The sequence below is a fragment of the Pipistrellus hanaki genome (assembly GCF_964339955.1).
Source record: "Pipistrellus hanaki genome assembly, chromosome: 1".
Classification (NCBI taxonomy): domain Eukaryota; kingdom Metazoa; phylum Chordata; class Mammalia; order Chiroptera; family Vespertilionidae; genus Pipistrellus; species Pipistrellus hanaki.
Window position 1 is genome coordinate 55,668,960 of NC_140503.1, and position 27,585 is coordinate 55,696,544.

Sequence of the window (27,585 nt, forward strand, 5' to 3'; positions counted from 1 at the left end):
GAACGTTTTATAAACTTGTCCCAAAGGCAAGGGAAGTAAAGGCAAAAATAAATGAATGAAATGACATCAAACTAAGAAGCTTCTGCACAGCCAAAGAAACTAACAAAACAAAGAGGCAGCCAACCAGATGGGAGATGATATTTGCAAACAGTAGCTCTGACAAAGGTTTAATTTCCAAAATGTCTAAAGAACTCACAAAACTCAACACTGAGCAAATAAACAACCCAAACTAAAAGTGGGCAGAAGACCTGAAAATATACCAGTCTCAAGAAGACATAGGAACAGCCAATAGATATATGAAAATTTGTTCAACCTCATTGGCAATCAAGGAAATGCAAATCAAAACTACAATGAAATCCCACCTCACACCTGTTAGAGTGGTCATTAGCAATAAGACAAACAATAACAAGTATTGGAGAGGCTGTGGGAAAAAGGGAACCCTGATTCACTGCTGGCGGGAATATATACTAGTACAACTGTAGGAAGCAGACTTGTGATTCCTCAAAAAACTAAGAATCATGCTACCATATGACCCAGAAATCCCTTTTCTGGGTATGTACTCAAAAACCTTGAAATCATGTGTTTGCAAAGATATATGCACCCCCTATGCTCATTGCAACATTATTCATGGTGGAAGATGTGGAAACAACCAAAGTGTCCTGCACTAGAGGACTGGATAAAGAAGATGTGGTACATAAAAACTGTGGAATGCTACTCAGCCATAGGAAGGAAAGAAATAGCACCATTTGCAACAACATGGATTGACCTTGAAATTATGGTAAGGAAAATAAGTCAGCCAAAAAAAGTTAAGAATCATATGATTCCATGCATATGTGAGATATAAAACTAAAACTCATTAACACAAACAGCAGTGTGGTAGTTGCCAGAGGGGAAGGGATTGGGGTAGGGGGTGAAGGGATTCCTAATATATTTGACAGGAGATTTGACTTTTGATTGGTGGGCACATAGTGCAATACACAAATCTCATAACTTAGAAACCCACACCAGAAACCTATATGTTCATGTTGACCAATGTCACCCCAATAAATTTAACAAATAAGTAGTCACACCAAAAAATAATAATAAAATAAAGCTCTTGACATGCTGGAAAGACGGAAATGTCCTTACTTTAATAAAGGCTATTTACCAGAAATAGCAAACATCATATTTGATGACAAAATGGTAGAAATATTCCCATTAAAAACAGAATCAAGACCATACTGTACTATACTATGCTCTCACTCAATACTGTACTACACTACATAAAATGTAAAAGACATCAAAAAGTTTAAGTGCTAGACTGGGAACAATATTGCATAATATATTTAAAAAACCCATACATCCATACAAAAAATACATATATAAAAGCTTCTGAAAACTAACAACAAAATAATACAATATAATAAAAGGGTACCATGAAAATCCACCTAACAGAGGAACTATGGGGTCCCTATGACATGCACTGACCACCAGAGGGCAGACACTCAACACAGGAGTGCTGCTCAGCCAGAAGCCCTGAGCCAGACTCTTCAAAGCTGGTAAGCACAGCTGGAGTGGCGGGAGCCCCTTTTCTGCCTCCATAGCAGCTCTAAGGAAGTCCTATTGAAGGCTCCCTGACTGCAAGACGGTGTAGATCAGGCTGGGGAAACCCCCACCCAGTGTACGAATTTAATGCACCAGTCCTCTAGTCTGATAACATTTTTTGCCGAACCATTTGGCATAATCAAAATTTTATTTTAAAAAAATTTATTTGATTTCAGAGAGGAGGGGAGAGGGAGATAGAAACATCAATGATGAAAGAAAATCATTGATCAGCTGCCTCCTGCACGCCCCCTACTGAGGATTGAGCCCACAACCTATTCATGTGCCCTGACTGGGAATCGAGCCATGACCTCCTGGTTCATAGGTCATTGCTCAAACACTGACCCATGCCGGCTAGTCAACAATCAAAATTTTAAATGTTCATTACCTTTGGCCCTGATTCCATTTCCATGAATGAGTTTTTGTTTTGTTTTTTAAGGAGATTCCATTCTTCTTATTTTTTTATTTCATGAATGAGTTTTAAGAGACATTCACAAAAATACTCAAAGATATATGTACAAAAATGCTAACTGTAGCATTGTTTGTAAAAGTGAAAAATCGGAAACTAAAATATACACTCTTAAATAGTTTAGCAGTTAAATAAATAATGGTATTCATATTATTAAACACTCTTGGTCCTTAAAACAGTGAAATAAATCTGAATGGAGTGATATGGTAGAATCTCTAAGAAAAACTGCTAAGTGAAAAAAATTACAGAAAAACAAATATGATTCTACTCATATGAATATAATAATACCATTTTGCATAAAATGGTAACAATATTACAAGGTTACAATATATTATTAGGATAAAATAGTCTTACAAGGATACAAGTCAAATGGATAACTTTTATGAATCGAAGAATTGACAGCACAGATTAGGAATCAGAGACTATAGTGAGTAAAGGAACTGTGGGATTTCTGGGCTTTCCTGAATATGCTTTTACATAATTCAAATCTTTCCTATTGGGAATGCATTCACACAGCACCATTATTCATAGAGACAAAAGGTGGAAACAACCCATCAACTGATGAATGAATGAATAAATAAAATGTGATCTATCCATACAATAAATATTATTCAACCATAAAAGGAATAACATACTGGTAACTTGTTACAATATTGGTGAACCTGGAAAATATATTAAGTGAAAGAAACTCATCACAAAAACTACATATTATTTGATTCCATTTATTTGAAACTTCCAGAATAAGCAACTCTATAGAAACAGAAAGTACATTAGTGATTGCTTAAGACTGGGGGATGCAGAATTCTTCTGAGGATGTAACAATTGCACAATCCTACGAATATACTAAAAACCATTTCACTGTAAACGTTAAACAGGTAAAATATTTGGTATGAGAATTATGTATAAATATAGCTGTTAAAAATAATAATCCAACAGTTTAAAACTTAAATCCAAAGAAAAGGAAAAGAGAGAAGACACCATTAAAAATAATAATAATAATAATAATAATAATAATAATAATAAGCTAGAACAGTGGAATTTAAAGTAGTTTTACAATACAGAGATTGTAAAATATTGTAAATCTTACAATAGCATGTAAGATTGAAATGCAGAAAAAAAAATCAGAACTTCTATTCTATTTTATTTTTTATATAAAAACAATAGAAAAGAAGTTCATCCAAATATTAAATGTGGTTGACTAATGCCTTTATTTAGAGCAGTGGTTCTCAACCTTTCTAACGCCTCGACCCTTTAATACAGTTCCTCATGTAAATATCTGTGTTTTCCGATGGTCTTAGGCTCTACAGCAGCAGTTCTCAACCTGTGAGTCGCCTAAGACCATCAGAAAACACAGTTACATTACGATTCATAACAGTAGCAAAATTATAGTTATGAAGTAGCAACAAAAATAATTTTATGGTTGGAGGTCACCACAACATGAGGAACTGTATTAAAGGGTCGAGGCATTAGAAAGTTTGGAAACTACTGGTTTAGAGGATCATGTGTTCTTGATGTTGAAGAGGCATTCTGAAGAAAGAACAGGAGTAGCACAAGAAGACAATCTGATCTTGACACTCTGATGTATTTTTTTTCCCTTTCAGCATATTGCAACATATGACCAGCTAGGTGGATTTATAGATACACTATCTAAAGTTAACTTAAGTCACCCCTACTAAAATGAATAAGTGGCTGACACACTGCTTGAAGCTAACAATCATATTGCATACACAAGTGAAAACAAGAAAAAGGTAGAGCACAAATTCATCTGTCTGCTGTTATGATCTCTTTTGTGGCTAGGACAGAACAGTATTTGTTGCATGAATGAACACTTAAAGTCAGAAAAGGTAAAGATCTCTAAAAAAATTTTATAAATAATTCTTCACTTTTAGTAATTGTTACCACCATTTCCCCTCCCCCAAAGGGGAATATTGAGCATTTTTATTAATATCATATAAACCAAAAGACAGAAATTTATACATAGATATGCTTTATGTACTAGTACAGGGTGTCAGATTATTTTCATGTAACAAATTCTTCATAAATTTTATTGGAAGCATGTGTTTAACAAAGTGTCCTAATTCATTCAAATGTGTAAAATGTGTAAGGGCAACACTACTGTGCAAGGACCTCCAGAGAATATACTGACATCCAAAGACATTCACAAGCCCTAAATTGGCTGCTCAGTGCTTAGGGCATTGGCCCATAGACTGAAGGGTCCTGGGACCGATTCCAGACAATGGCTCATACCTCACTCAGTTAGGGAGCATGCAGAAGGCAATCAATCAAAATCTCTCTCTCTAACATCAATATTTCTCTCTCTGTCTCTCCCCCTCCCTTCCGCTCTCTCAAAATCAATGGGGGGAAAAATATCTTTGGGTGAGGATTTAAAAAAAAAAAAAAAAAAAAAAAAAAGACAGTCACAAGTAGTCTAAAGCAGCGCTAGTCTCCATAACCAAAAATTGTGTTTCTTTCTGGTAACTAAAGGCCCACTGTTTGCTGGCTTAAGGGTGAAAAAGTACTTGCAAGTTTTAGTAAGTTATATTATCAACTGTCACATGATGATCATATATCAGGAAGTAGGGAGAGCTTGCAGACTTAATATTAAAGAAAAAAGTTATGGGGGGGGGGGGGAAGGGGGAGTAAAAATTAGAAACAGCAAAGGGGGAGGCAAAGCAACCTTAGAAAATCTGATTCAAAATGACTTACCTCTACAAAGTATCTGCAATATACCCTTCAAATGAAAAGATTGTCCACTAGGTATCACTAAGCTATTAGTTATTATAAATACTGGTGGCATATTAACTCCCAAAGTGGCAATTCATAGATTCCATGATTTGTGTAAAAGAATGCATACACCAAGGGTTTTGTTTGTTTGTATTTGTTTGTTTGTTGGGGACAGTGTGTGTGTGCGTGTGTGTGTGTGTGTGTGTGTGTGTGTGTTTTCAGTGAATATTTTAGAAAGGAGACCTTAAAAAGCACTATCAGCCAGCAGGCAAGACAGAGAGAGAAGGGATTTAGAGTTCATTTGGATATTTCTGCTAAAGCCCTGCATAAGAGCATACCACCTTGAGCAATAAAGGGAAAAGAAGAATTTGCAAAGATGAAGAGAAACACACATCCCTGACAGGAGTCAAGGTGGAAATGCCACGTGGTCTTCCTTGCAAGCCCAGCATTGCAGCCTTATGAAAATCTCAAGGATTCTGCTCCCTCCCAGGGGAAAAACCGGTGTCCCGGGGTCCGGTGAAGCGTCAAATCCCTGGACAGCGTCTGCACCAACCCAGGCGACCCCAAACCCCAAACCGCGGCAGCTCCTCTCCCCCACCTGGGATGTTCTGCCACCTGGACTCGGCACGTGACAGGGCCCTCCGTGGCCATATTTCGCTAAACCCTTCTTCCTTCGGCAGTTCCAACTGGTAAAGAAAGGCTCCCAACGTGATCACAAGACAGCTGCTGCGGGAGCCCCTTCTTCCGGGCGACACAGGCCGCACCAGCCTGCGGAAATCCTGCAGATTCGCCGAGGTGGCTGCTCCCGCCCGCCCCTCCTCCGGCTCCTCCCTCCCAGGCTGTGCGGCTCCGCCCGCCCGGCAGCTGTCAGGTTCAGCTCCCTGGCTGCTGGAGCTCTGAGCTGCCCGGGACTCCATGCAGCCCTTGTCCCAAGCACAGGCGAAGCTGACTTTGTAAATTTTCCTTCTGCGTCCTAGGCTTAGGTCTGAGTACAGTGTTATAAGCTGGAGACTCGGGTTGCGCTCTCCTTGCCCCGGCCCCCACCCTTTTTCTAAAGTTAGGGCTTTTATTCTTTAATGACCAGCAACTACTCCAAAACGTTTAGTTATTGCCTCTTGTGTGGGTTGTTTCCAAATCAGGCAATACAAAATTGATGCAACGCTTGATTTAAACACATTTGCATTTATCCCAGACTAGATGCATCGGTAGGCCTTCCTAGAATACATAGCAAAAAGAAGAAAAACGTGTCTAAAACTGCAAGAGTCCTTAGTCTCCAGTTCAACCCCTTCATTTTTCAGTTCCCTAGAGAAGTCTTAGATGCCCTATATCAAGAAACAAAATAAATATAAAGTGCTTTCATTAGTAAGAGACGTGGCATAAGGAAAATAGTATAAGAAAGTAATGTGAGTTTTGTTTTTTGGTTTCCAGTTGGGGTTCTTTTAGTAGTTTGAGAACAAGTTATTTTAAAAGCAATGTTTTATTAAAATAATAACATAAAAATTTGGAGGACAAAAGTTACTAATTATTTCCATACTTTTTTTTTTTAAAGCATACTTCACTGGAGTCTCATCAAAGGTCACACATGTTCAGAAGTAGGCTGGATTTTCATTCCAGCCATAGAGATGGTCACACCAGCATTGTTATCACGTGTGTGTTTTCTTGTCTCTAGTCTAGAGTCTTGCTACTCAAAGTGTAGTCAGACCAGCATCACCTGGGAGCTTATTAGAAATGGACAATCTTGGGCACAAACCCACTGAATCATATTTTATTGTACAATATAAGCCATATATTTTAAATTCTCTTTTTAAAATCTTTTTTCTTTAATTCAGTGAGGTGACATTGGCTAATAAAAACATGTGTGTTTCAGGTGTACAATCCTATAATATGGCAATATGTATATTGTATTATGTGTTCACCACCCTAGTCAAATCTGAATTTTCTACAAGTCATTTTTAAATGAGTAGAGATACATGAAATTAACTGTAATAATACATTTTATCCAATATATCCAAAATATTATTTCAAAATATAATCAGTATAAAAATTATTTTATATTTTACTTTTCCATGGGAACTCTCAAAGTCCAGTATATATTTTATACTTATATCTCAATTCCAATACCAAGATGTAACAACTGTATTAGACTCTATATAATTAGACGAGAAGCTCCCTGAAGGCAAGAACTGTTTTTACAGACTCTGGGGTTTTCTATGCTTTATGATATTCTTTTATTAATTCTTTCTTAGGATTATTGGTGGGGCAAATATTCCTTAAAAACAACACAAAAAGCATAAAGAATTGTCAATAGTAATAAGACAAATAACCCAATTTTAAAATGGGCAAAAGAGGCGCTGTTTCTCAGTGGTTAAAGTTTATGCTCCTGCACCAGTTCTATTTCCAGTCAGTTAAGGGGGCAGGTTGAACCCTGGCCCAGGTTGGGGCTCAGTTGAAGAGGCAATTGATCGATGTGTCTTTCTTACATCAATGTTTTTCACTCTCTCCTCCTCCCTCCCTTCCACTCTCTCTAAAAAAATCGGTGGGAAAAATATCTTCAGGTGAGGATTAACAACAACAAATGGGCGAAAGAGCTGAAGAGATACTTCACCAAAGAAGATGCATGGATGACAAATAGGCACATGAAAAGATGTTCAACATTAGTCATTAAGAAAATGAAAATTAAACCCACAATGATATACCACTATACTCCTACTAGAAGACTATCCTTAAAACTGACCACACTACCTGTTGTCAAGGATGTGGTGCAATTGGAACTCTTAAACACTCTTGATGGATATACAAAATTGAAAAACCAGTTAGGAAAACAATGTGGCAGTTTCTTAAAAAGTTAAACATATACCTACTATATGATACAACATTCTACTACTAAGTATTTTCCCATGTCCATATCTACTGTTATATAACAACCAGAGGGGTGGTGAATGAAATTTGTGCATGGGTGAGATCCTTAGGCCTGGCGGGCCATTGAAGCAGGAGTGTCTGGAGTGGAAGGGCAGGTCCCAGTTGACTTCTGGGCCAGCAAAGGAAATAGATGGATTTGCAAGATGGATTTGCAATCTTGTATAATGTAATTATGTACATAACCTTTGCTGTATCTTTTGGTTACAAGCAAATCACATTTACTTATCTATTATCTATAATAATAAAAGCATAATATGGTAATTAGAGCAGACACCCTTCCAGACGAAGCCAGGGCTGCAAATTTCGTGCATGGGGCCTCAAGTAGTACCTCAGTAAAGCTGAAAGTCAAAAAAAAGCAGCAGCAGTCACAGATCTCACCGACACTGAAGAGGTAAAGGATTATCCAAAGCATAAGTAATGAGGAAACCACCTTATAGTCCATCCACCACATTACACAAGATAAATGTTCTCAGCACCGTATTTGTATTAGTCAAAACTAAAAAACAAACAAACAAACAAAAAAACCAATCAACAGGTAAATGAATAAACTGTGGAATATCCATACAATGGAACACTCAGCAATAAAAAGAAACAACCAATTGATACATGCAACAACATGGATGAATCTCAAAATAATTATACCGATTGAAAGAAGCCAGGCAAGAGAGTACATACAGTATGCTTTATTTATATAAAATTCCAGAAAATGTAAACTTATCGATAGTGAAAAAATAGATCAGTGTTTTCCTGGGAAAACTGAAGAGAGAGGAAGGGGCAATGAGGAAACTGCAGTGATAAATATGTTTATTATCTTGGTTGTGGTAATGGTTTCACAGGTGTACACACATGTCAAAATTCATCCAATTGTACACTTTAAGTATGTGCAGTTTAATGTACTTCAATAAAGCTGCTAAATTATACCTCAACAAATCTTTTTTTTTTAAATATATTTTTTTATTGATTTTACACAGAGAGGAAGAGAGAGGGATAGAGAGTTAGAAACATAGATGAAAGAGAGTCATCGATCAGCTGCCTCCTGCACACCCCCCAACGGGGATGTGCCCACAACCAAGGTACATGCCCTTGACCGGAACCGAACCCGGGACCTTTCAGTCCGCAGGCCGACGCTCTATCCACTGAGCCAAACCGGTTTTGGCATACCTCAACAAATCTTTTAAATATGTCTTTAAAAAAAAACAAAACACAAGATCCACATCAAAATAAAAATGTATTAGATACCATTGAGTAAAATCGATATCAAGAAAAAGAATGTCATAACTGCACAAAGTATTCAGAATAAGCTATGCAAATGAGGTGACATTTAAATGAACTTTTAAGGACAAAAGGTATTCCCAGCACAGAAAGATTACTTAATTAAGATGTTTATTTATTTAACAAACATTCGTTACATTTGTGTACACAAGGAGTGTGCCTGTAAGTACTGTGAAGACTTATTTAACCTCTCTTAGCAAATTTCCAGATTGGTTTACTAAATTTGGAGGTGGCTTAGGATGATTTATTTGAACAATTCTTTCTCTCTATTGTAGAAGTAAGTAATTACATTAAAAAGCAGAAAATTATATAAATTCAATCTAAATGAATTTTTATACATTTACATTATATAACCATTATGTACATATTATAGTTGATAACTTCAAAATTATTATTGACTAAAAAGCAAAACTATATAGCTATGATTACTCTGAGCAAATGAATTTCTTACCACCTTTGGACACTATTCTCTCTTTGGGGGAAGAATTATTAATTTCAGGTAGAGTAACCATGTGATTTATTGTCTAAACTTCTGAAGTGACAAATGCTAGTAATTATTTTTTGTGGGAAAACAGTACCCAGGCAAAGTGGGATGGATAGTCACCCCAGTTATAGGGGGATTTTGTTTTGTTTTAGGGTGAACAGATTGCAGATCTCTACCCCAGATATACTGAATCAGAATCTCTGGGATGGAGTTTCGGAAGCTACAATTTAATGACTGCTATGCTTGGGAAACCCTGAGCTTTAAAGTGATATCATTAAAGGCTCTTCCAATTCTAAAATTATATATTTAATAAGGAAATTTTGAACATGCACTGGCTACTAGATGATATCAAGGAATGATTAATTTTCTTAGTGTAATAATGATGCTGTAATTACATAAGCAAATCCTTATTTTTAGGAAACACACATAGCTGCACTAAAGAGTAATATGTCATGATATTTGCATCTTATTTTTAATTGATCCAGGAAATACATATACACACAAATAAGGCTGATAGTGGGAATACACATGTTCACTGGACTATTCTTTCAATTTTACTGTATGTTTGAAATGTCTTATAATAAAACATTGGGAGGAAAGGGCTAGTAGGGAAAACTTATTTATGTTAGACAGTGTTGTTGTTATATGACTTTTAAGAACCATGACCAAAAATGTCAATTCAAGTGATTACTAAAAAATTCCAGCCTCTATCCTCATTTGACTTTTTTCTAAGGCAAAAATAAAATGACAAATTTATTCACTGTAGGACTGTTTAAAATAGTGTTATTTTTAGCTGAAGCCGGTTTGGCTCAGTGGTAGAGCGTTGGTCTGCGGACTGTAAAGGTCCCAGGTTCGATTCCAGCCAGGAGCATGTACCTTGGTTGCCGGCAGCAAGAGGCAGCCGGTCGATGTTTCTCTCTCATCGACCTTTCTAGCTCTCTATCTCTCTCCCTTTCTATTAAAAATCAATAAAATATATTTTTTTAAAATAGGTTATTTTTGAAAAATTCTAAATGTATCAAAATATCAGCTTAAGTAAATTAAGTTGCACTGGTTCATTCAAAAGAGATTATTAAACAACCATTGAAACAATTTTCAATGATATATTGTACACACGTCTTACGCTGTTACATAACGAGGTATGGCACAAAAAGAATCCGAAATTATATCTGTGCTATAATTATATAAAATTTGCGGACTTAAGTGGGCAGAACTGGAAGTTAATATGGAATGTGCTGTTTGAGAAGCAGTTTTTCCCCTTTTATTTCATTTTCTTAATTTGAATTATGCTCATGATTTTGTACAATATATTAAAAAAACAAACAAACAAACAAACAAACAAAAAAAACAGTCGCTCACTGCTACCTTCATGTGGTCCTAAGGGCAGTAAAGGTCAGTTTATAATTCGTTAAACAACTGAATAAGATCTGGGGCGCCTCAGCTGATAGATGCTTAACTAATTTGGGATATCCACAGAATCGTTTTTGCCGACTACAACTATAACAAACATTTCGTGTAAACTATATCGCTGAGAAAGTTTCCAAAATTCACAGGAACACCCACCACCACGTGCGGGCTACAGGAATGTAAATAATGATGGCAGACATCATACTACCTGTCATACACGACGGGCATGTCACCCTTTTGTCCTCGAAAGGCTGTCCTAGGCTGCCTCTTATTTTCACCAGAATGAGGTGGTTCCAGGGTCTCGGGCAACGGAGGAGACCGTCCCCTAGCCTAGGAGGCGGGAAACCGCTCAACGTGTTTCCCAGTCCCTTCGGCTGAGCGCCGCGGCACCAGGCTACGCCCCAGTTGCTAGGTTTGGTTGCTAAGGCGCCAACCGTTTCGCCGGAAGAGGGGGCGGTGCGCTCCCTTTTGGCGCCGTAGCGAATCCTCTCCACGCCGAGCGCGTTAGTTCCGGAAGGAAACGTTCAACTCCTCAGAGAGTGACGGGAAGGCGAGGAGACTCGGGGAGTGACGCCTCCGAGCCGCGGAGGATTGTGGGAGGAGGTTGTCTCTAATTTCTCCTCCCCCTCCCCCTTTCCCGGCCAAGATGTCTGACATGGAAGATGATTTCATGTGCGATGATGAGGAGGACTACGACCTGGTGAGGCGCAGGGGACGGACCTCTGGGGCGGGAGGGGGTTTCTGGCCGGAGGGGCCAGGGCAGGGGCGGCCGCGGCCTCTCCCCGTCAGACATGTGCTCCTTCCAACTTCTCCAGGTGCAGTGACAGGACGGGTTTACCTCCTCCCCATTCCCGCACTGGCGGGGGCCCTGCTTCTCCTGCATGGGGGAGGGGAGGGGAGAGGAGGCGGCTTTGGGGGGTCTGGGGCATCGCGCTCCGAGCCCGGGCGCCTCCTTCGTTGACTCGGGCGCCTCCGGCCTCCGGCGGCCGGTTCTCGGCGCCGCCACCTCCTCCCCCACCGCGCGAGCCGCCGCGGGGGCCGTGAGGGGGTCTAGGCCCCGGCTCTGCCCTTCGGGCCCAGCATTGCGGGGTGGGCCCCCTCTTCCCCCTTGAACTGAGCGGGTGCAGATGCCGGGAGAAGGGTCTGAAAGCTGAGGGCCCTTACTACTCCCAGGCCTGACCATGAAACGGCCTTTATAAGTCTCCTGGAAACATAGCTTAATGAGTCCTGTCCAGGGTTCGGTTTTGGTGTAAGGGTAAAAGTGCCGTGGAGATTTAGCTGGGGGGAAAAAGTAGTTGAACTAGTTGTGTTTAAGGAGAAAAGCTGGGGAGGAGGTTCTGTTTTTGTTTGTTTTGATGAGGGGAGAGGGTAAGCGAGGGATTGACAGAAATTTCCCGTTATTCAAAGTTAAACATAGCAGTGAAGACATAAAGCAATCGAATGGTGACTCTTAATTATTCAGTGTTTAATTTATTTACACGTGTGTGTGTGTGTGTGTGTTTAATTCACTAACATCTGTGGTTGCTACCCAACATAAGATAAAGTGGCCCAAGAATCAATGTCAGCTGGCTTTTCTGTTTGTTTGTTTGGGGGATGGGGGATGGTTTATGTATATTACAGTGATGCTGCATTAAGGTAAAGTTTAGGGAGGTCTAGCTCCTCTTACATTTTAAGTCCCGTAATAATTTTTGAATGAGTGTAAAACTTCTTTGTAATTTCCAATTAATCTTTCCATTCTAAAAGAAGACACATTTGCAAAAGGGAGAGGGGGTGCTTACTGTTACTTGAAAGTCATAATAGAGGTATTAACCAGCGTTAGAGTTAGATGTGAAGTTTTGCTAATGGCTATTATTTCTGCCTTACATTTTTAGTTTGTACAAACCAAACCGGTGGTAGGCAATACCTTGAGTTTATTAAGAGCATGTTACTTGTGATATGCTAGGCATTTTTATGACATGCTTGTATTACTGTATTTGTAAATATGGAAGTATTTCTTTTAAATGGGCTTGTATTTTTAGTTTGTGTTTTTAAATTTTCTGCTTATGTCTTATCAATAGTTTTCAATACATAAATGACTTATTAGCCCTATGATTAACTTGAAAGTCATCTACATTAAGCATATCATGGAAGGACGGCAGTGAGAATCCTATTGTCCCATGAAGTACTCCATTTTTGTAAGAATTTTAATTAAACATACATTGTTTAACTTGACTATGTTTCTGAAGCCTAAGGCCTGTACTACATGTACAGCATAAAGTTGAATGTATAGTTGTTTTGTCTTTTTTGAAAACTTCTTAACCATAAAAGTGAGATCTTACTTAAATGAAGAAATTTCCCCCGGCATTCTTTCAAATAGTTGTTCCTCTCCCCATATCTCACTTGCATAGATATCATTCTGGGTTCCCACTCAGATGTCATGTAGTGAAAGCGTTTATGCTCTGTTTACTACTAGTGAAACTTTTGGTGGCATAAATTTTACTTAGTAATTTATTTTTTACTACCTTAGTTAATATTCTTAAACCATTGTACATTTTTTAACAAGATTACTTACATGTTGCTAAAAGGGAAGTTTGCTGTTTTGTTTTAATACTTATTTCCCTGGGTCTTTTTTTGTTTGTTTCTTATGATTTAAAAAGTCTACAGAATTGACTTCCTGTTTTAGGGAAGTTTCTTTTTTATCTAAAAAATGTATTGTTTGTTGGAAATTTTGCCATCACCTCATTTTAGTCAAAATGCTAACTAAAGTCATGAAGATTTCCAACCATAGATATATTCAGCATATATTTTATAGTTTGTTGCTTGATAAATTTTAACGCCTAAGGTACCTGTGTTCTTGCCCAATATAATGGAAATAGGTAGTTGCATTGGAAAAAGTAAAAATCTGTTTCTAAAACTATAGAATGTTAATCCAAGAAAGTAAATAATGATTTGTACCTAAGATCTAAGACAAAGGAGAATAAACTTGGTTAAAAAAAAAAAAAAAGAAAAAGAAACAAACAAACATAAAAGAAATTCAATATTCTTGACTTCTAAGATCTTTTTTATTTTTATTATAGGCGGAAGCAGGCACTTTCTAAGCATAGGAATTTATGTGGCAGGGAATGGAGAAGTAGGAGATGGTAAATGTCTTTTAATCTAATGCTACTTTACAGATTTATAGATTGCTAGTGTAATAATACTAAAAATTATAGTGCCATTCATTAAGTTGATAAGGCCATTAATGAGTTCATTGTACTGTGATTCTATAGTCCAGTCATTCTAACATGAAATTGCTTAATATTTCTATAATATTTTTAGAAAGGGTTTAAAACAGAATGACTTCATACCAAAAGTTATTTTTTTAGTAGATCCTATAATAGGCAGGGCATTGTACATTTGCATTTAAATGTATCACAAAGGGGGGGAATTGTCAAAAAAGGTAAAATAATTCCACTTAGTTTAATTTGTATTTGCAAGCTTTGAGCCTTATTATATTGCCTTAGTCAAGCTTAAAGTTGTGATTAGTGAAGAAATGTTTACTACTGTTGTTTTTCTTGTTTTACTGGATAGCAGTTTTAATGCCCTAAAAATTTACTTTTTTTGTCTACTACTTTGGGAAGTGAGAGTCTTAGCTATAGGATATCTTACAGAATCTCTTATTTGCCAACATTTTATGAAGATCAGCAGAAAATGATGGCTTGAACATTAGTTTCTCATGTTACAAAGATCTTAGAACATGATTTAGCAAATTAAAAAATAACTTTGTTTTATGTTTTTAATATATTTTTACTGATTTCAGAGGGGGAGAGAGAAATAGAAACATCAGTGATGAGAGAGAATCATTGATCAGCTGCCTTCTGCACTGAGCCTGCAACCTAGGCATGTGCCCTAATCGGGAATCAAACTGTGACCTCCTGGTTCATTGGTCAATATTCAAACATTGGGCCACACTGACTGGGCACTAACTTCTGTTTTTTAAAAACTGAATTGAATGTGATACCTTAATCAATAAAGAAATGTAAAAACAAAAAACAAAAACTGTATTGATGTGAACAGAGAATATCATCTAGTTTGAAAAAAACTGATAGATTGTCCAGTGGACCAGGACAAAAGAGTACCATGTTTCCCCGAAAATAAGACCTACTTACAGGTTTCCTTCTAAGTGAAATATAAGGCATCCCCCGAAAATAAGGCCCCCTAGGCTAAACATGAGAGATTTGGTCCACTGATTCTGAATTTCACAAGAAATTCACCAGGAAATTCAGGAATTGGATTGTTATGATGATGTTCCAGAAGATGATGACATGATTGTCATTGAATAAATGAGTAAATTATTGATACTGTAGGATTCACAGTTTGTCTGGTTTGTGTTGACAACTACCGTACTACCGTACCATATACAGGTAATAAATTTCCTTTATTTTCATTTAACAATAAATGTGTACTGTATTCTTCTTCATGGAAAAATAAGACATCCCCTGAAAATAAGACCTAGCGCATCTTTGGGAGCAAAAATTAATATAAGACACTGTCTTATTTTCGGGGAAACAGGGTAGCTTTAGGGATTTGTGAATTTAGTATAAAGATTCTCACTTTGTCATTCATTGTGCATATAAGGAGCTGCAAGGTTATAGATAATTTTTCTGAGACTGTTGTCCCAATAACTTATTGCTTGGAAAACAAAATGTTGAGGATCTTTAATAATAAATTTTTAAACACTATACCTCTTATAAGTCTGGGGCATTATTTTCTATGCTGAATATGTTCTTCATGAAAATAATTTTTTTATTGATTTTTGACAGAGTGAAAGAGAGAGGGATAGTTAAAAACATCAATGAGAGAGAAACATTGATCAGCTGCCTCCTGCACACCCCCTACTGGGGATGTGTCCGCAAGGAAGGTACATGCCCTTGACCAGAATAGAACCTGGAACCCTTCAGTCTGCAGGCCGATGGTCTATCCACTGAGCCAAACCGGTTAGGGCCATGAAAATGAAATTTGATTGTACAGTTGAGGCTTCTAAAAGGAACAGAATGTGTTTAATTATAAATAATTGGAAAGATCCCCAAATTATCAATAGTAGGGGACATTAATACTAATAAGATAATGATAGATATATTATTGTATATTCATGTGATGGAATGCTATGTCAGCATTTCAAACCATGCTTCTAAAAAATATTAAGTGATATGAAAAACTCTTGGTAACTTGTATTGGTCAGGGCTCGTGGATAAAGGATACGAATACATATCAAACATGTCTTTAAATGAGAAAGAGCATATGTAGGCTCAAATCACCAGAAAGTATAGGTATGGTTGGATTCACAGGCTCCATCGCTCATCCTGGGCTGCTTTCTTCACTGTGTTGGCTTAATTGCCTTCGCAGTATATAAGATGTAATGTGGTAAGGTATGTACACATAATACCTTAATAAAAAATGAGGGGGGGGGGGTGTAATGTGGCAAGTTCCTAGTATCATAACCCCAGAGGTAGGAGGATATTCTCTGCAGCTCTAATGGGGGAATTCCAGGAAGGTCTGGATGGCCTTCTGTGAACACTCCCTCACGCAGAGAGGGAGATGAGTTGCTCCGTCCCCTCTGTGGGGGGAGTACTATAGTTAAAACCTTTACCTGGTAGAGGAAAGGTTAGTTAATGCTGTGCACACAGTGAATCATAAATATGTAATTTGTATTACAGTGTGATTGGGTGGGAATAAAATTTATTTTGTTGAGTGGGGACAATATAGAAAAATATCTGGAAAGTGTCAGAAAGATAAAATTTGATCATTTCTTTAAAACCTTTCACAGGGAACCTACCGTATTTTTCGGACCATAAGACGCACCGGACCATAAGACGCACCAGTTTTTAGAGAAGGGAAATGAAGAAAAAAAGATTCTGAAACAAATAGTGTCCTAAAATATTTTATGTGCATTAAAACCCAACATCACAGTCATAAACACATGTAATCAACCCTGTAAAGTAAACAGCAGCATTTAGAACCATTTTAGAGCCGGGCAAGCACACAGAGACCATACAGAGCCGGGCAAGTAAAAAAACTTTTTTTTACAGTATATGTGTAGGCTATATTTGGACCATAAGACGTAGGGACTTTTTCCCCCCACTTCTGGGGGGAAAAAAGTGCGTCTTATGTCCGAAAAATATGGTATATTTTATTGCTGGGAGAAGAGGGGTAGGGGGTAGGTTGCAGAGTATAAATGATAAATACAAATTTTACTTTGATTTTGGGAGGCCAAACAGTGATTTTTGTCATTGCTCAAAATTTTTTTAATTTGTCTTAGAAATTGTTCCATGTAAGTATCCAAAGAGCTTTTTACAGCTGCATTGATTGTATGGATGTATCCCATACTTTAACCCATTAGTTCCCTTTTAATAAAAATTTGGCCCGTTTTCTTTTGCTGTTATAAACAATGTGCGGCTTTTTTTCTCTCTCTCTCAACTTCAGCTGTAGCCAGGTCTTGTCCTATTTTTTTTTAAGTGTGGAAAATTATTTTTTTGATGGCCCAACTATTAATAAGGTGGGCCATCAAACTGAATGATTCTGTTTTAGGATAGAAACATCTAATTAATGAAGTGGGTTTGAGAATTTCAGAAGTGTTACTTAATTATCCATGTCAGTATAATCAGAATAATTTCACTACCTCTTTATACGTTTTGTTGCATTTTTAAAAAGGTCTATTACATTACTTCATTACTTCATAAATATACCCTGTATAATGAAATTAGAGAGATTCAAATAAGATAACTAAAAACATAGGAATGGGAGATAGTTCTTATATGCTAAGAATAAGATAAACTTAAGTTTTTTCACTCACTCCAACTTAAATCTGTAAACTCTTGAGTACACAGAATGTATTTACAATCATATACTATATCTCAAAACGAACACCTAGACCTCAGGGGGAATTAGAAACTTCCTGTAGGGTTCCACCCCGCATTTGACAGAAGAGGAACTAAAGCATGGAGTGTTAGTGACTTACCTAAATTTATACAACAAATTAGTGGGAAAGTCAAAACTAGAGTCTAGCCTGGCAGGAGTGGCTCAGTGGTTGAGGGTCAGCCTATGAATCAGGAAGTCATGGCTCAATTCCTGGTCAGGGCACATGCTCTGGTTGTGGGCTCAATTCCCATTGGGGGGCAATTGATTCACCTGATTGATGTTTATTCATGTGATCAGTGATTTAATCACACGATCAGTGATTCACATTGCTGATATTTCTGTCTTTCCCTCGCTCTTCCTCTCTGAAATCAATATGTATGTGTGTGTGTGTGTGTGTATATATATATATACACACACACACACACACACACACACGGGTCCAGGTCTAATGACTTATATGATGTCTTTGGGGGAATTTAATTTGAAGACTGAAAGTTTAGGACACAGCTGAAACCGGTTTGGCTCAGTGGATAGAGCGTCAGCCTGCGGACTGAAGGGTCCCGGGTTCGATTCCGGTCAAGGGCATGTACCTGGGTTGCGGGCACGTCCCCAGTAGGGGGTGTGCAAGAAGCAGCTGATAGATGACTCTCATCGATGTTTCTAACTCTCTATCTCTCTCTCCCTTCCTCTCTGTAAAAAAGCAATAAAATATATTTAAAAAAAAAAAAAAAGAAAGAAAGAAAGTTTAGGACACATATTTTAAAATAATATTCTAATTAACACCATTGATAAGGTACATTAACTTGAGTGAAATTTTTTAAAGTTTGGTTAACTTTATGAATGGCTAAATCACAAATGACTGCCTAGCACTTGGATTATATCTAGTCCTTATGGATAACTTGAGGACCGTTGCGTGAAATTTGTGCATTAGGTCCCTCAGCCAAGCCTGTGTCCTCTCACAGTCCAGGAGCCCTCAGGGGATGTCCGACTTATGGCTTAGGTCCTCGGAAAGTGGGACATCCTTATTGCTGCTGCAGAAGCAGGAGAACTGTTGACCCTGGCTTCTGGCTGAGCAGCACTCCCCCTGTAGGAGCATACTGACCATGGGGTGAGGGGGCTCCTGCATTGAGCATCTGCCCCCTGGTGGTCAGTGTACATCAAATCGACCAGTTCTGCTGTTTGGTCAATTTGCATATTAACCTTTTATTATGTAGGATGGGATGTTGCCCTTCACCTGTTTGCCCACCATTTAGTACAGCTTATCTAGCTATGGCCAGTGGTGACTCTTGTTTTTCTAGAGCACATTCTTAAGAAATCTATTGGCAACAGACACAGGAATAAGTAGGTGAAGTCTGGAGCTGACCCTGTTCAACGGTGGCTATATTCTGACATCTGCTGGCTATTGTGTGTGGTATTATTTTTGAACATTCAGCCACTTTTCATTTCAATTATACAAACACTTAATTGAACATTTTGCAGTATACCAGGCTCTGGGCAAGTATACCAAGATGAGGAAGAAAAAGTTTCTGCTTTTGAGAAGTTCATGGCAGTTCAGGTGAGGGTTGAAACAACATACACACAAGGCTTCAAGTTGGAGAGGTGAATGTCATGTAGAAGCTTGACTAAGAAAATGTAGTTTGCTAAGAAGAGTTGAAAAAAGAATCACAAAGTAAACCCTGATTAATATGTTTTCTAGGAATGTTAGAACAGAGTAGCATCATAGGAGAAAAGTGGGAAGTTTGTTTGGAGGGGAGGTGGTTTAGAATTCCTAGGAGAGAGAACAGTTTGTGCCAAAGCACAGATTTTAAATTGTGTGGAATATTTGAGAAAGGAAGAATAAATTTGGAGGGAAAATCCAAGATGGCTGCCCAGGTAAACACCTAGCCGCAGCCCCACACAACAATTTCAATAAAATACAACTAAAATATAAAATGGACATTACCCAGAACTACAGGAAAGTCGACTGACTGGAAATTCTACAACAAGAAGCAAGGAGAAAACCAGAAGGAAGCGCAGAGGAGCTGTAAAAGCCTAAGGTACGGAGAACGCAGCGCACGCAGAGAGGACTGAGCCGGAGAGGAGGGAGGCCGAGTGCCTGGCTGGCGTTCCCTAGCGGGAAGGAGATAAAAGCTCCGACTGTGCTGGGCCCCAGTTCTGACTGCTCTGAACCCCAGTTCTAGGCCAGACCCCGGGGACCCAGGCTCATCCATAGGGAGCTGGGCTGTAAGGCAGAACCCCAGGGGAGCGGCGAAAGGAGGTCCCGGAGGCGCACACATTGCGCGCAGAGAAGGGACGGTTGGCTGTGCCGCTGGATTGTCCTGGCGGGAAGGAGACTGGGGCTCCAGACTGCTCTGAACACAACCTCCAACCCCACTTCCAACTGAACTGAACCCCAGTTCCCGGCTCATTGGGGGAGAGCCTAGACTGTTTGGTAGCAGGCGAAAATCGAGGGCACCTTTCTCTCAGAGGCGCTTGCAGCGAGTACTGAAGGACCCTGAGACTCAGGAGCTGCATAGGGCGGGGCTGACAGAAGCCAAGGCTGTAGGCTCCACCCTGAAACTCCGCCCCATCTGTAGCCGCAAAATGCGACAATGAAATAGATCACAAACGAAAAAAATGGAGGACAAAAAGCGATTGGATATAGAGTTCAAATATACGCTTATAAGGTTTTTCAAGAATTTCCTAGAAAAGATGGATCAGACCTATGAGGATATGAAAAGAGATCAACTAGAATTAATAAGGAGTCAACAAGAAATGATAAGGGATCAACAAGAAATAAAGAATACATTGTCTGAAATAGAAAATATTATACAGAGTCCTAAAAACAATGGAAGATTGCAAGAATCAAGTCAAAGATTTGGAGCATAAAGAGCCAGAAGACACTCCTCCACAGAAGCTAGAAGGCAAGAGAATCCACATAATTGAAGATAATGTAAGAAACCTCTGGGACAACTTCAAGCGAACCAACATCAGAATTATGGGGGTCCCAGAAGATGAGAGAGAGCAAGATATCGAAAACATACTGAAAGAAATAGTGACAGAAAACTTCCCCCACCTGGTGAAAGAATTAGACTTACAAGTCCAGGAAGCGCACAGAACTCCAAACAAAAGGAATCCAAAGAGGACCACACCAAGACAAATCATAATTAAAATTCCAAGAGCAAAAGACAAAGAGAGAATATTAAAAGCAGCAAGAGCAAAGCAGGTAGTTACCTATAAAGGAGCACCTATACGATTGTCAGCTGATTTCTCAACAGAAACCATGCAGGCCAGACGGGAATGGCAAGAAATAGTCAAGGTGATGAATAGTAAGAACCTACAGCCAAAGATAATCTATCCAGCAAAGCTATCATTCAGAATCGAAGGTCAGATAAAGAGCTTCACTAATAAAAAATAGCTAAAGGAGTTCATCACCACCAAACCAGAATTATATGAATTGCTGAAGGGGGTTCTTTCAGAAGAGAAAGTAAATAAAGATAAAAATTATGAACAACAAATACGTAACTATCAACAAGTGAATCTAAAAACCAAGGAAATTAAAAAAAAAAATCTGATGAACAATATTAACTGTTGAATATAATAGAATCAGAGGTATGGAAGGGGAGTGAACTGACGATTCTTGGGGAAAAGGGGAGAGGGGGTGTGGGAAGAGACTGAACATAAACTGTGCACCTATGGATGAGGACAATGGGGAGTGGGGAAAGGGCAGAGGGTGGGTGGGAACCTGGTGGAGGAGAGCAATGGTGGGGGGCGGGGGGGGGGGGGAAGGAACGTTTGTAATAACATGAACAATAAAAATTTTTTTAAAAAAGGAATAGATTTGGGTGGTGTGGATGGATCACAGATTGCTTCGGGGGAGCTGTCAGGAATGAGTTATTATATAAGTAGGTTGGCACTATTAGTGTGTTGTTTTTTAATGCCTTTAACAATGTCCAAGTGCTTGTTTCTTTTTCAAATATTGCTTAAATTCTTCTTTGTTTTTTAAAGCATTCTTAATATATTAAATAAAATCTCAGTTTCACTTTTTAAAAACATTTAACTTTTACAAAATTTGGTTATCTCCTATTCTTCTGATATAAGGGAATTCTGTTTAGCAACATTTCTTTAAGGCATTTCCTATATTTCCTATTCTAACTAATGACACTATAGTCATTAGAGATAACTTTCCTTTATCTTGTGTCATGTGCTAGGTCCTTTTTAGTTTACATTCTCAACATCACTTAACATCTTCTATATTAATTCTATTCCCTTTCTTTTCTTCCTCTTCTACCTTTGAGAATCAGACCGCATCCTCTCTTGGCCAGACTATTGTAGGAGTATTCAGTGGGCTACTTCATTGCTACAAGAGTTCTCTTCCTAAAACACAAATCTGATTATTTCTCTGTAAAATCTTTTAATAGCTCTCCATTTGATCTTAACTTCTTGCTAGACTTCTATAGTCCTGTTCCTCTGTTCTATACACCAGTTTACCTCTCATCAGCTCATTATACAAAGCCTGTTCTTCAGCCCAAATTATCCATGGTTCTTCCAAATATGCATTGCTTTTTCAAGCTTCCCTGTCTTTCATACATTAACTGCTATGTTTCAGATGCCCTTCCTCATTCATCCCTGGCAACTCTTATTCATACTTTTAGAGCTGGTTCAGGTAACTTTTCCTTCCTCTAGCTCACTCAAGATTAGTTGATTACTCCTTTTTTGAGCTGCCACTGTACCTCATATGTGTCTCTGTTACTGCTTTTAATGTGTTATATTGTTGGATTTTTGCATATCGGTCTCCGAGTAGTTTGAGAAGAGGAAGACTTAATTTGCATTTGTCTGAGCAAATTGTACTTAATTGTGAGTATATATTAAAGATCAATATCATAGAGTATAAATAATAGAAATCTAAACAGAATGAAGACTTCTCAAAATGTCATCAATTTAGAAATCATGATAGTGTAATAATTGAAAAGTAATTTGCTGTAATACACAGCTTGCATTGATTGGTGTGATTTGCTGAGCCACAAATGGCAGGTTAATGGTGTCATGGAGACTGGTTCAAACCATATGAACATGATGTTGCGGAACAAATAGGAAACTGCCCAATTATAAGCCAATCAGTAACATCAGTTGTGCCAATTTTTGTGTATTTATACATTGAAGCAATAACATTAAAGAGGTTAATTGCATTTATGCAAAAAATATACATTCCATTTCTTAACCTATACCATATGAGAAAACAAAAGAATATATTCACAAAATGTTGGAGTAAATCTTATTTCAATTAATGTGGTTTTTGAGGAGTTATAGCATCTAAAATTTAAAAATATCATTAGTCTGAAGCCAGTCAGGTCCCAGAAGATTAGGTAGCTAGTCTTGCACTATAAGCTGGCATCCAGAGATGTAAGGGGAAGGCACTCTGGTAGACATATTAGCAAATGCAAAGATTCTGGTCTTCAACAGTGTTATAATCATTTCACCAATCACCAGGTAATTGAACTTAACATTTTTAAATCCTAAAACATTTTCTATTTCCCCTTTGCGTCAGCTTCACATCCTGCTGCCATCATGGGTTCCTCTCAGCTTCTGTGTCCCACTTCTCATATACTTGCCTAAGTTGTTTCTTCTAATCTGTTATGGATAAAACACCAAAAATAAATGGGCTTTGAATGAGAGTCCAGATTCTTAGACTTTGAAATAGGTGTAAAAGAAAAAATGAATTCCATGTTCAAAGGTGAATTCTGAAGATTTGTATTTTAGAAAAGTCATCTGCTGGTTGAGCTAGCTATTGCTGTATGTTATTGAACAGTTAACTAGAGAATAAATTACTTTCAGCCCGGCCCATGTGACTCAGTTGGTTGAGCGTCATCCTATTTATCAGGAAGTCACAGATTTGATTCCTGGTCAAAGCACATGCCTAGGCTGCAGGCTCAATCCCCAGTAGGAGGTGTGCAAGAATCAGCTGATCGAGTTTCAACTTCTCCCTTCCTTTCCCTGAAATCAATAAAAACATTTTTTTAAAAGAAATTATTTCCGCCGAAACCGGTTTGGCTCAATGGATAGAGCATCAGCCTGTGGACTGAAAGGTCCCGGGTTCGATTCCGGTCAAGGGCATGTACCTTGGTTGTGGGCACATCCCCCCGGGGGGGGGGGGGTGCAAGAGGCAGCTGATCGATGTTTCTAACTCTCTATCCCTCTCCCTTCCTCTCTGTAAAAAATCAATAAAATATATTTTATTAAAAAAAAAAATTATTTCCGAAGGTGTAGAGTAGGTTTTATAGATCTGAATCTTTAAGTTTTTATTAAAGGAGGCAATACTTAAGCTATAATGATATGCAGTAGTTAACCAGGTTAAAAGGCGTAGAAAGAGGAGGGTGGCACATAAAGATGAGAGAGTTGGCCACTTGTGAGTAAGGGCACAGTGGTTGCAGCAAAATGACTGAGGGAGAGTGATACATGGCTGGATGTATAGTAAGGAGTCACATATTGATGACTTTTGAACTTGATTTTAAGAGCAATGGAAACCATTTTTAAGAAGAGGAATGATATAATTTACATTTTATGAAGATTGTTCTGGCTGTTTGCCATGGCTAACAAAGGTTAACAAAGAGCCTTACCCGATTTGGCACAGAGGATAGTGTGTTGGCCTGCAGACTGAAGGGTCCCAGGTTTGATTCTAGTCAAGGGTACATACCTGGATTGCAGGCTTGATTCCCCAGTAGGGGGCGTGCAGGAGGCAGCAGATCAATGATTCTCATTATTGATATTTCTATCTTTCCCTTTCTGAAATCAATATTTAAAAAAAGATATTTTTAAAAAGTGAGTTTTATGGTATATAAATTATAACTTAATAAATCTGTTATGTTTAAAAGTAAAAAAAAATCAAGGTTAACAGAGGGAAAGGCTGTGGAGAGTTAAGTGTGGCTTTGGTAGGTGAGGGTGGTGGCATGGGAAAGAAAGGGGAAGTGGATAGATTATGATGAAGGTAGAATCAATAAGGGCTTTTTATGTTCCAACAATATGATTGCTTTTAGTTACCTCCCGATATGCTGTTTTGTATCTGCTGTTCTTTTTTCCCCTCTCCTATTTTGTCTAGCAGGCAAACTCCCACTAATCTTTCAAAACCTCCCTCAGAAACTATCACTTGATATGCAGGTTGGCTTTTCGATCTTTATTAATTGCTTTTTAGTTTGACCAGTTTCATTGTAGTCAAACCTAGATTATAGGGTTAAGAAATGAATGACTGATCATGAAATTTATTCACTATCCCAAATTTGACCTCATCCCTAAGTGTTCCAAAGGGTTTTCATATTAATTTAAACATAACTAAATTGCTGTTCTTGACCCTGTGAGTATGAGGGCCAGTGCTTCACGTCCTTACACAAAGAAATAATTATCCTCCAGAGGGCGCACGTTACAAAGTCACTGTGGTCAGATAAAACTGGATTATACTAATATCAAACATGCCCCTCCATCTACTGGTCACAGGGGAAAAAATCATCTTATGTATTTTTCAGCTTTCTAACACTACACTTATGAATATACCTTTTTTTCATTCTTGAGTCTTTATGAAAAATTACAGAATTTTCTATAAATATCTAAAAAATATTAACTGTATTTAGATCTAGAAATTACAATACTGTTCCTGTAATTTTGTGTTTACTTTCTGGCACTATTCTTTTTCTTTCTTTTAATCTTTATTGTTGAAAATATTGCATACATCCTATTTTTCTCCCATTGACCCCTTATAAACCGTCCCCACCCCAGCCCTTCACTACCCTATTGTCTATGCCCATGGATTATGCATATATACATATATATATATATATATATATATATATATATATATATATATATATATATATAAAGTTCTTTGATTGATTTCTTCCCACCCACAATTCCCCAACTCCTGCCTTCCCTCTGAGATTCAACAGTCTGTTGTTCCATGCTTCTATGTTTCTGGATCTATTTTTTCATTAAATTCCAAATATGAGTGAGATCATGTGATACTTGCCTTTCTCTGATTGACTTATTTTGTTTTTAAACTTGTATATACTGCTCCTCAAAGTAATTGTTTTACTCCAACTCTCTGCTTTGTTGTTTAAGTACTAGAAACTGAAGCTATGTGATGAAAGTCATATAAAATTATACAAATTCATTTTGTTGTACTTATTTTGATTTGTTTTAAGGTAGTTAAATTACATTGATATAACTGAGTAGCTGTTTAGTAATCTGGAATACCCATAAGGCAAATATTCTTATTAACATGTTCACCAGTAGATTACTCTGTCATACACAGATTATCCTGGGTAGTTAGATGTGGTTGAATGATGAAATTTAGACTTAGGGAGTAGAGAAATTTAGATTATGGAACTAAAGATGAATAATTAGCACTCATGTAGATTTTTGTCGAGTTCAGTGACTAACAAAAGGTCAGTTTACAGAATTGAGGGCCATTACCAATGTTATTTATTTGCACTTTGCTTTTGTGTTGGTTCTATGGAAATTATAGTTTTGATATGAAAGAAAAATGGTTTTATTGTACTATCCACTTGATTTTGGCTTTTCCCCTAGTTTTTAATATAATGGTTAAATATCTAGGGCATTTTACCTCTATATCTAAGATTGTTAATGTTGTTTATAGTTGTATGATATTTCTGTCTTTTCTTTTTACAGTGTAGTTGTGTGGGTTCCTTTTTTTTTTTTTCTTTCATTTTAACATCTGTTGTTTTGTTTGTTTTTTTCAAACACACAGGAATACTCTGAAGATAGTAACTCCGAGCCAAATGTGGATTTGGAAAATCAGTACTATAATTCCAAAGCGTTAAAGGAAGATGACCCAAAAGCAGCATTAAGCAGTTTCCAGAAGGTTCATATTTTTTCTGGTTGATTCTGTGCCTTAAAGCTTTTTTTTTTTAAATGACGTCTTAGATCAAATAAGTTCCAAGTGATTTTACCTCAGAAATGTGTGATACTTAGTGATAATCCTATAAAATGTTTGCATTTTGCAGCACAAAAATCCTATATAATCACCCTATGTAATAAAGAGGTAATATGCAAATTGACCACCATTCCAACACAAAAAAATGGCTGCCCCCATATGGTCAAAGATGCCCACCCCCATGTGGACACAAGATGGCTGGTAAGGGATGGCAGTTAGGCAGGACCAGGCTAGCATGGGAGGGCAGTTAGGGGCAATCAGGTGAAAAGGGGAGCAGTTAGGCGTTGATCAGGCTGGCAGGGGAGTGGTCAGGGGGTGATCAGGCTGGCAGGCAAAAGCAGTTAGAGGCAATCAGGAAGGCAAGCGGTTGGGAGCCAGCAGTCCTGTATTGTGAGAGGGATGTCCCACTGCCCATTTAGGCCTAAACAGACATTCCTTGAAAGGTCCCAGATTGAAGATGGTGCAGGCTGGACTAAGGAACACACACCCCTCCCCACACGCCCCTTCCCCCCCACCCCACCCGCATAAATTTTGTGCACCAGGCCTCTGTTATATTTCTGAAGGTCTGCCCTGTGGTTGTTTATATCCCATCTAGCTTCTTATAGCACCAGGGTTATTGTCCTGAAAAATTATTATGGTTCTGGTAAGGGAACCAACATTATAGTAAGTAGATATTATCCCTGCAATCTTTTGGGGACAGATTACATAGGTGTAGTTTCATTATTAAATAATGTGATTTCTTGACTAATGATATACTTTTGGGTTATTCGTACCAACGGATAATAGACTATGGAAAAAAAAATACTTCTGGAACTATATAATAATCAAGAAGTAGTTATTACTTAATTTTTTGATGAAGAAACATCAAAATAAACTCCTTAAGTAAGCATTTTAAGATTGTTTCTTTTTAAGCCTTTAAAAATAATATTGAAA

General features: G+C 37.9%; 2 protein-coding genes across 5 annotated transcripts in view; one reads left to right on the forward strand and one right to left on the reverse strand.

The window, feature by feature from the left end:
* The window catches only part of GALK2 (galactokinase 2), a 122,448-nt gene extending 116,831 nt beyond the window's left edge, over nucleotides 1–5,617 (reverse strand). Inside the window, exon 1 of one of the 3 annotated variants that reach the window (XM_084898276.1) lies at nucleotides 5,373–5,617. In XM_084898276.1, the coding sequence (XP_084754402.1) occupies nucleotides 5,373–5,425 (53 nt within the window). In that variant the 5' untranslated portion in view covers nucleotides 5,426–5,617. The remainder of the gene's footprint in view (nucleotides 1–5,372) is intronic. The other 2 variants (XM_084898278.1, XM_084898277.1) reach the window with 2 other exon arrangements.
* A 5,796-nt stretch (nucleotides 5,618–11,413) lies between these two features.
* Nucleotides 11,414–27,585, forward strand: part of COPS2 (COP9 signalosome subunit 2) — a 33,360-nt gene continuing 17,188 nt past the window's right edge. Inside the window, exons 1-2 of one of the 2 annotated variants that reach the window (XM_084898306.1) lie at nucleotides 11,414–11,556; nucleotides 26,467–26,580. In XM_084898306.1, the coding sequence (XP_084754432.1) occupies nucleotides 11,503–11,556; nucleotides 26,467–26,580 (168 nt within the window). In that variant the 5' untranslated portion in view covers nucleotides 11,414–11,502. The remainder of the gene's footprint in view (nucleotides 11,557–26,466; nucleotides 26,581–27,585) is intronic. The other variant, XM_084898307.1, reaches the window with a different exon arrangement.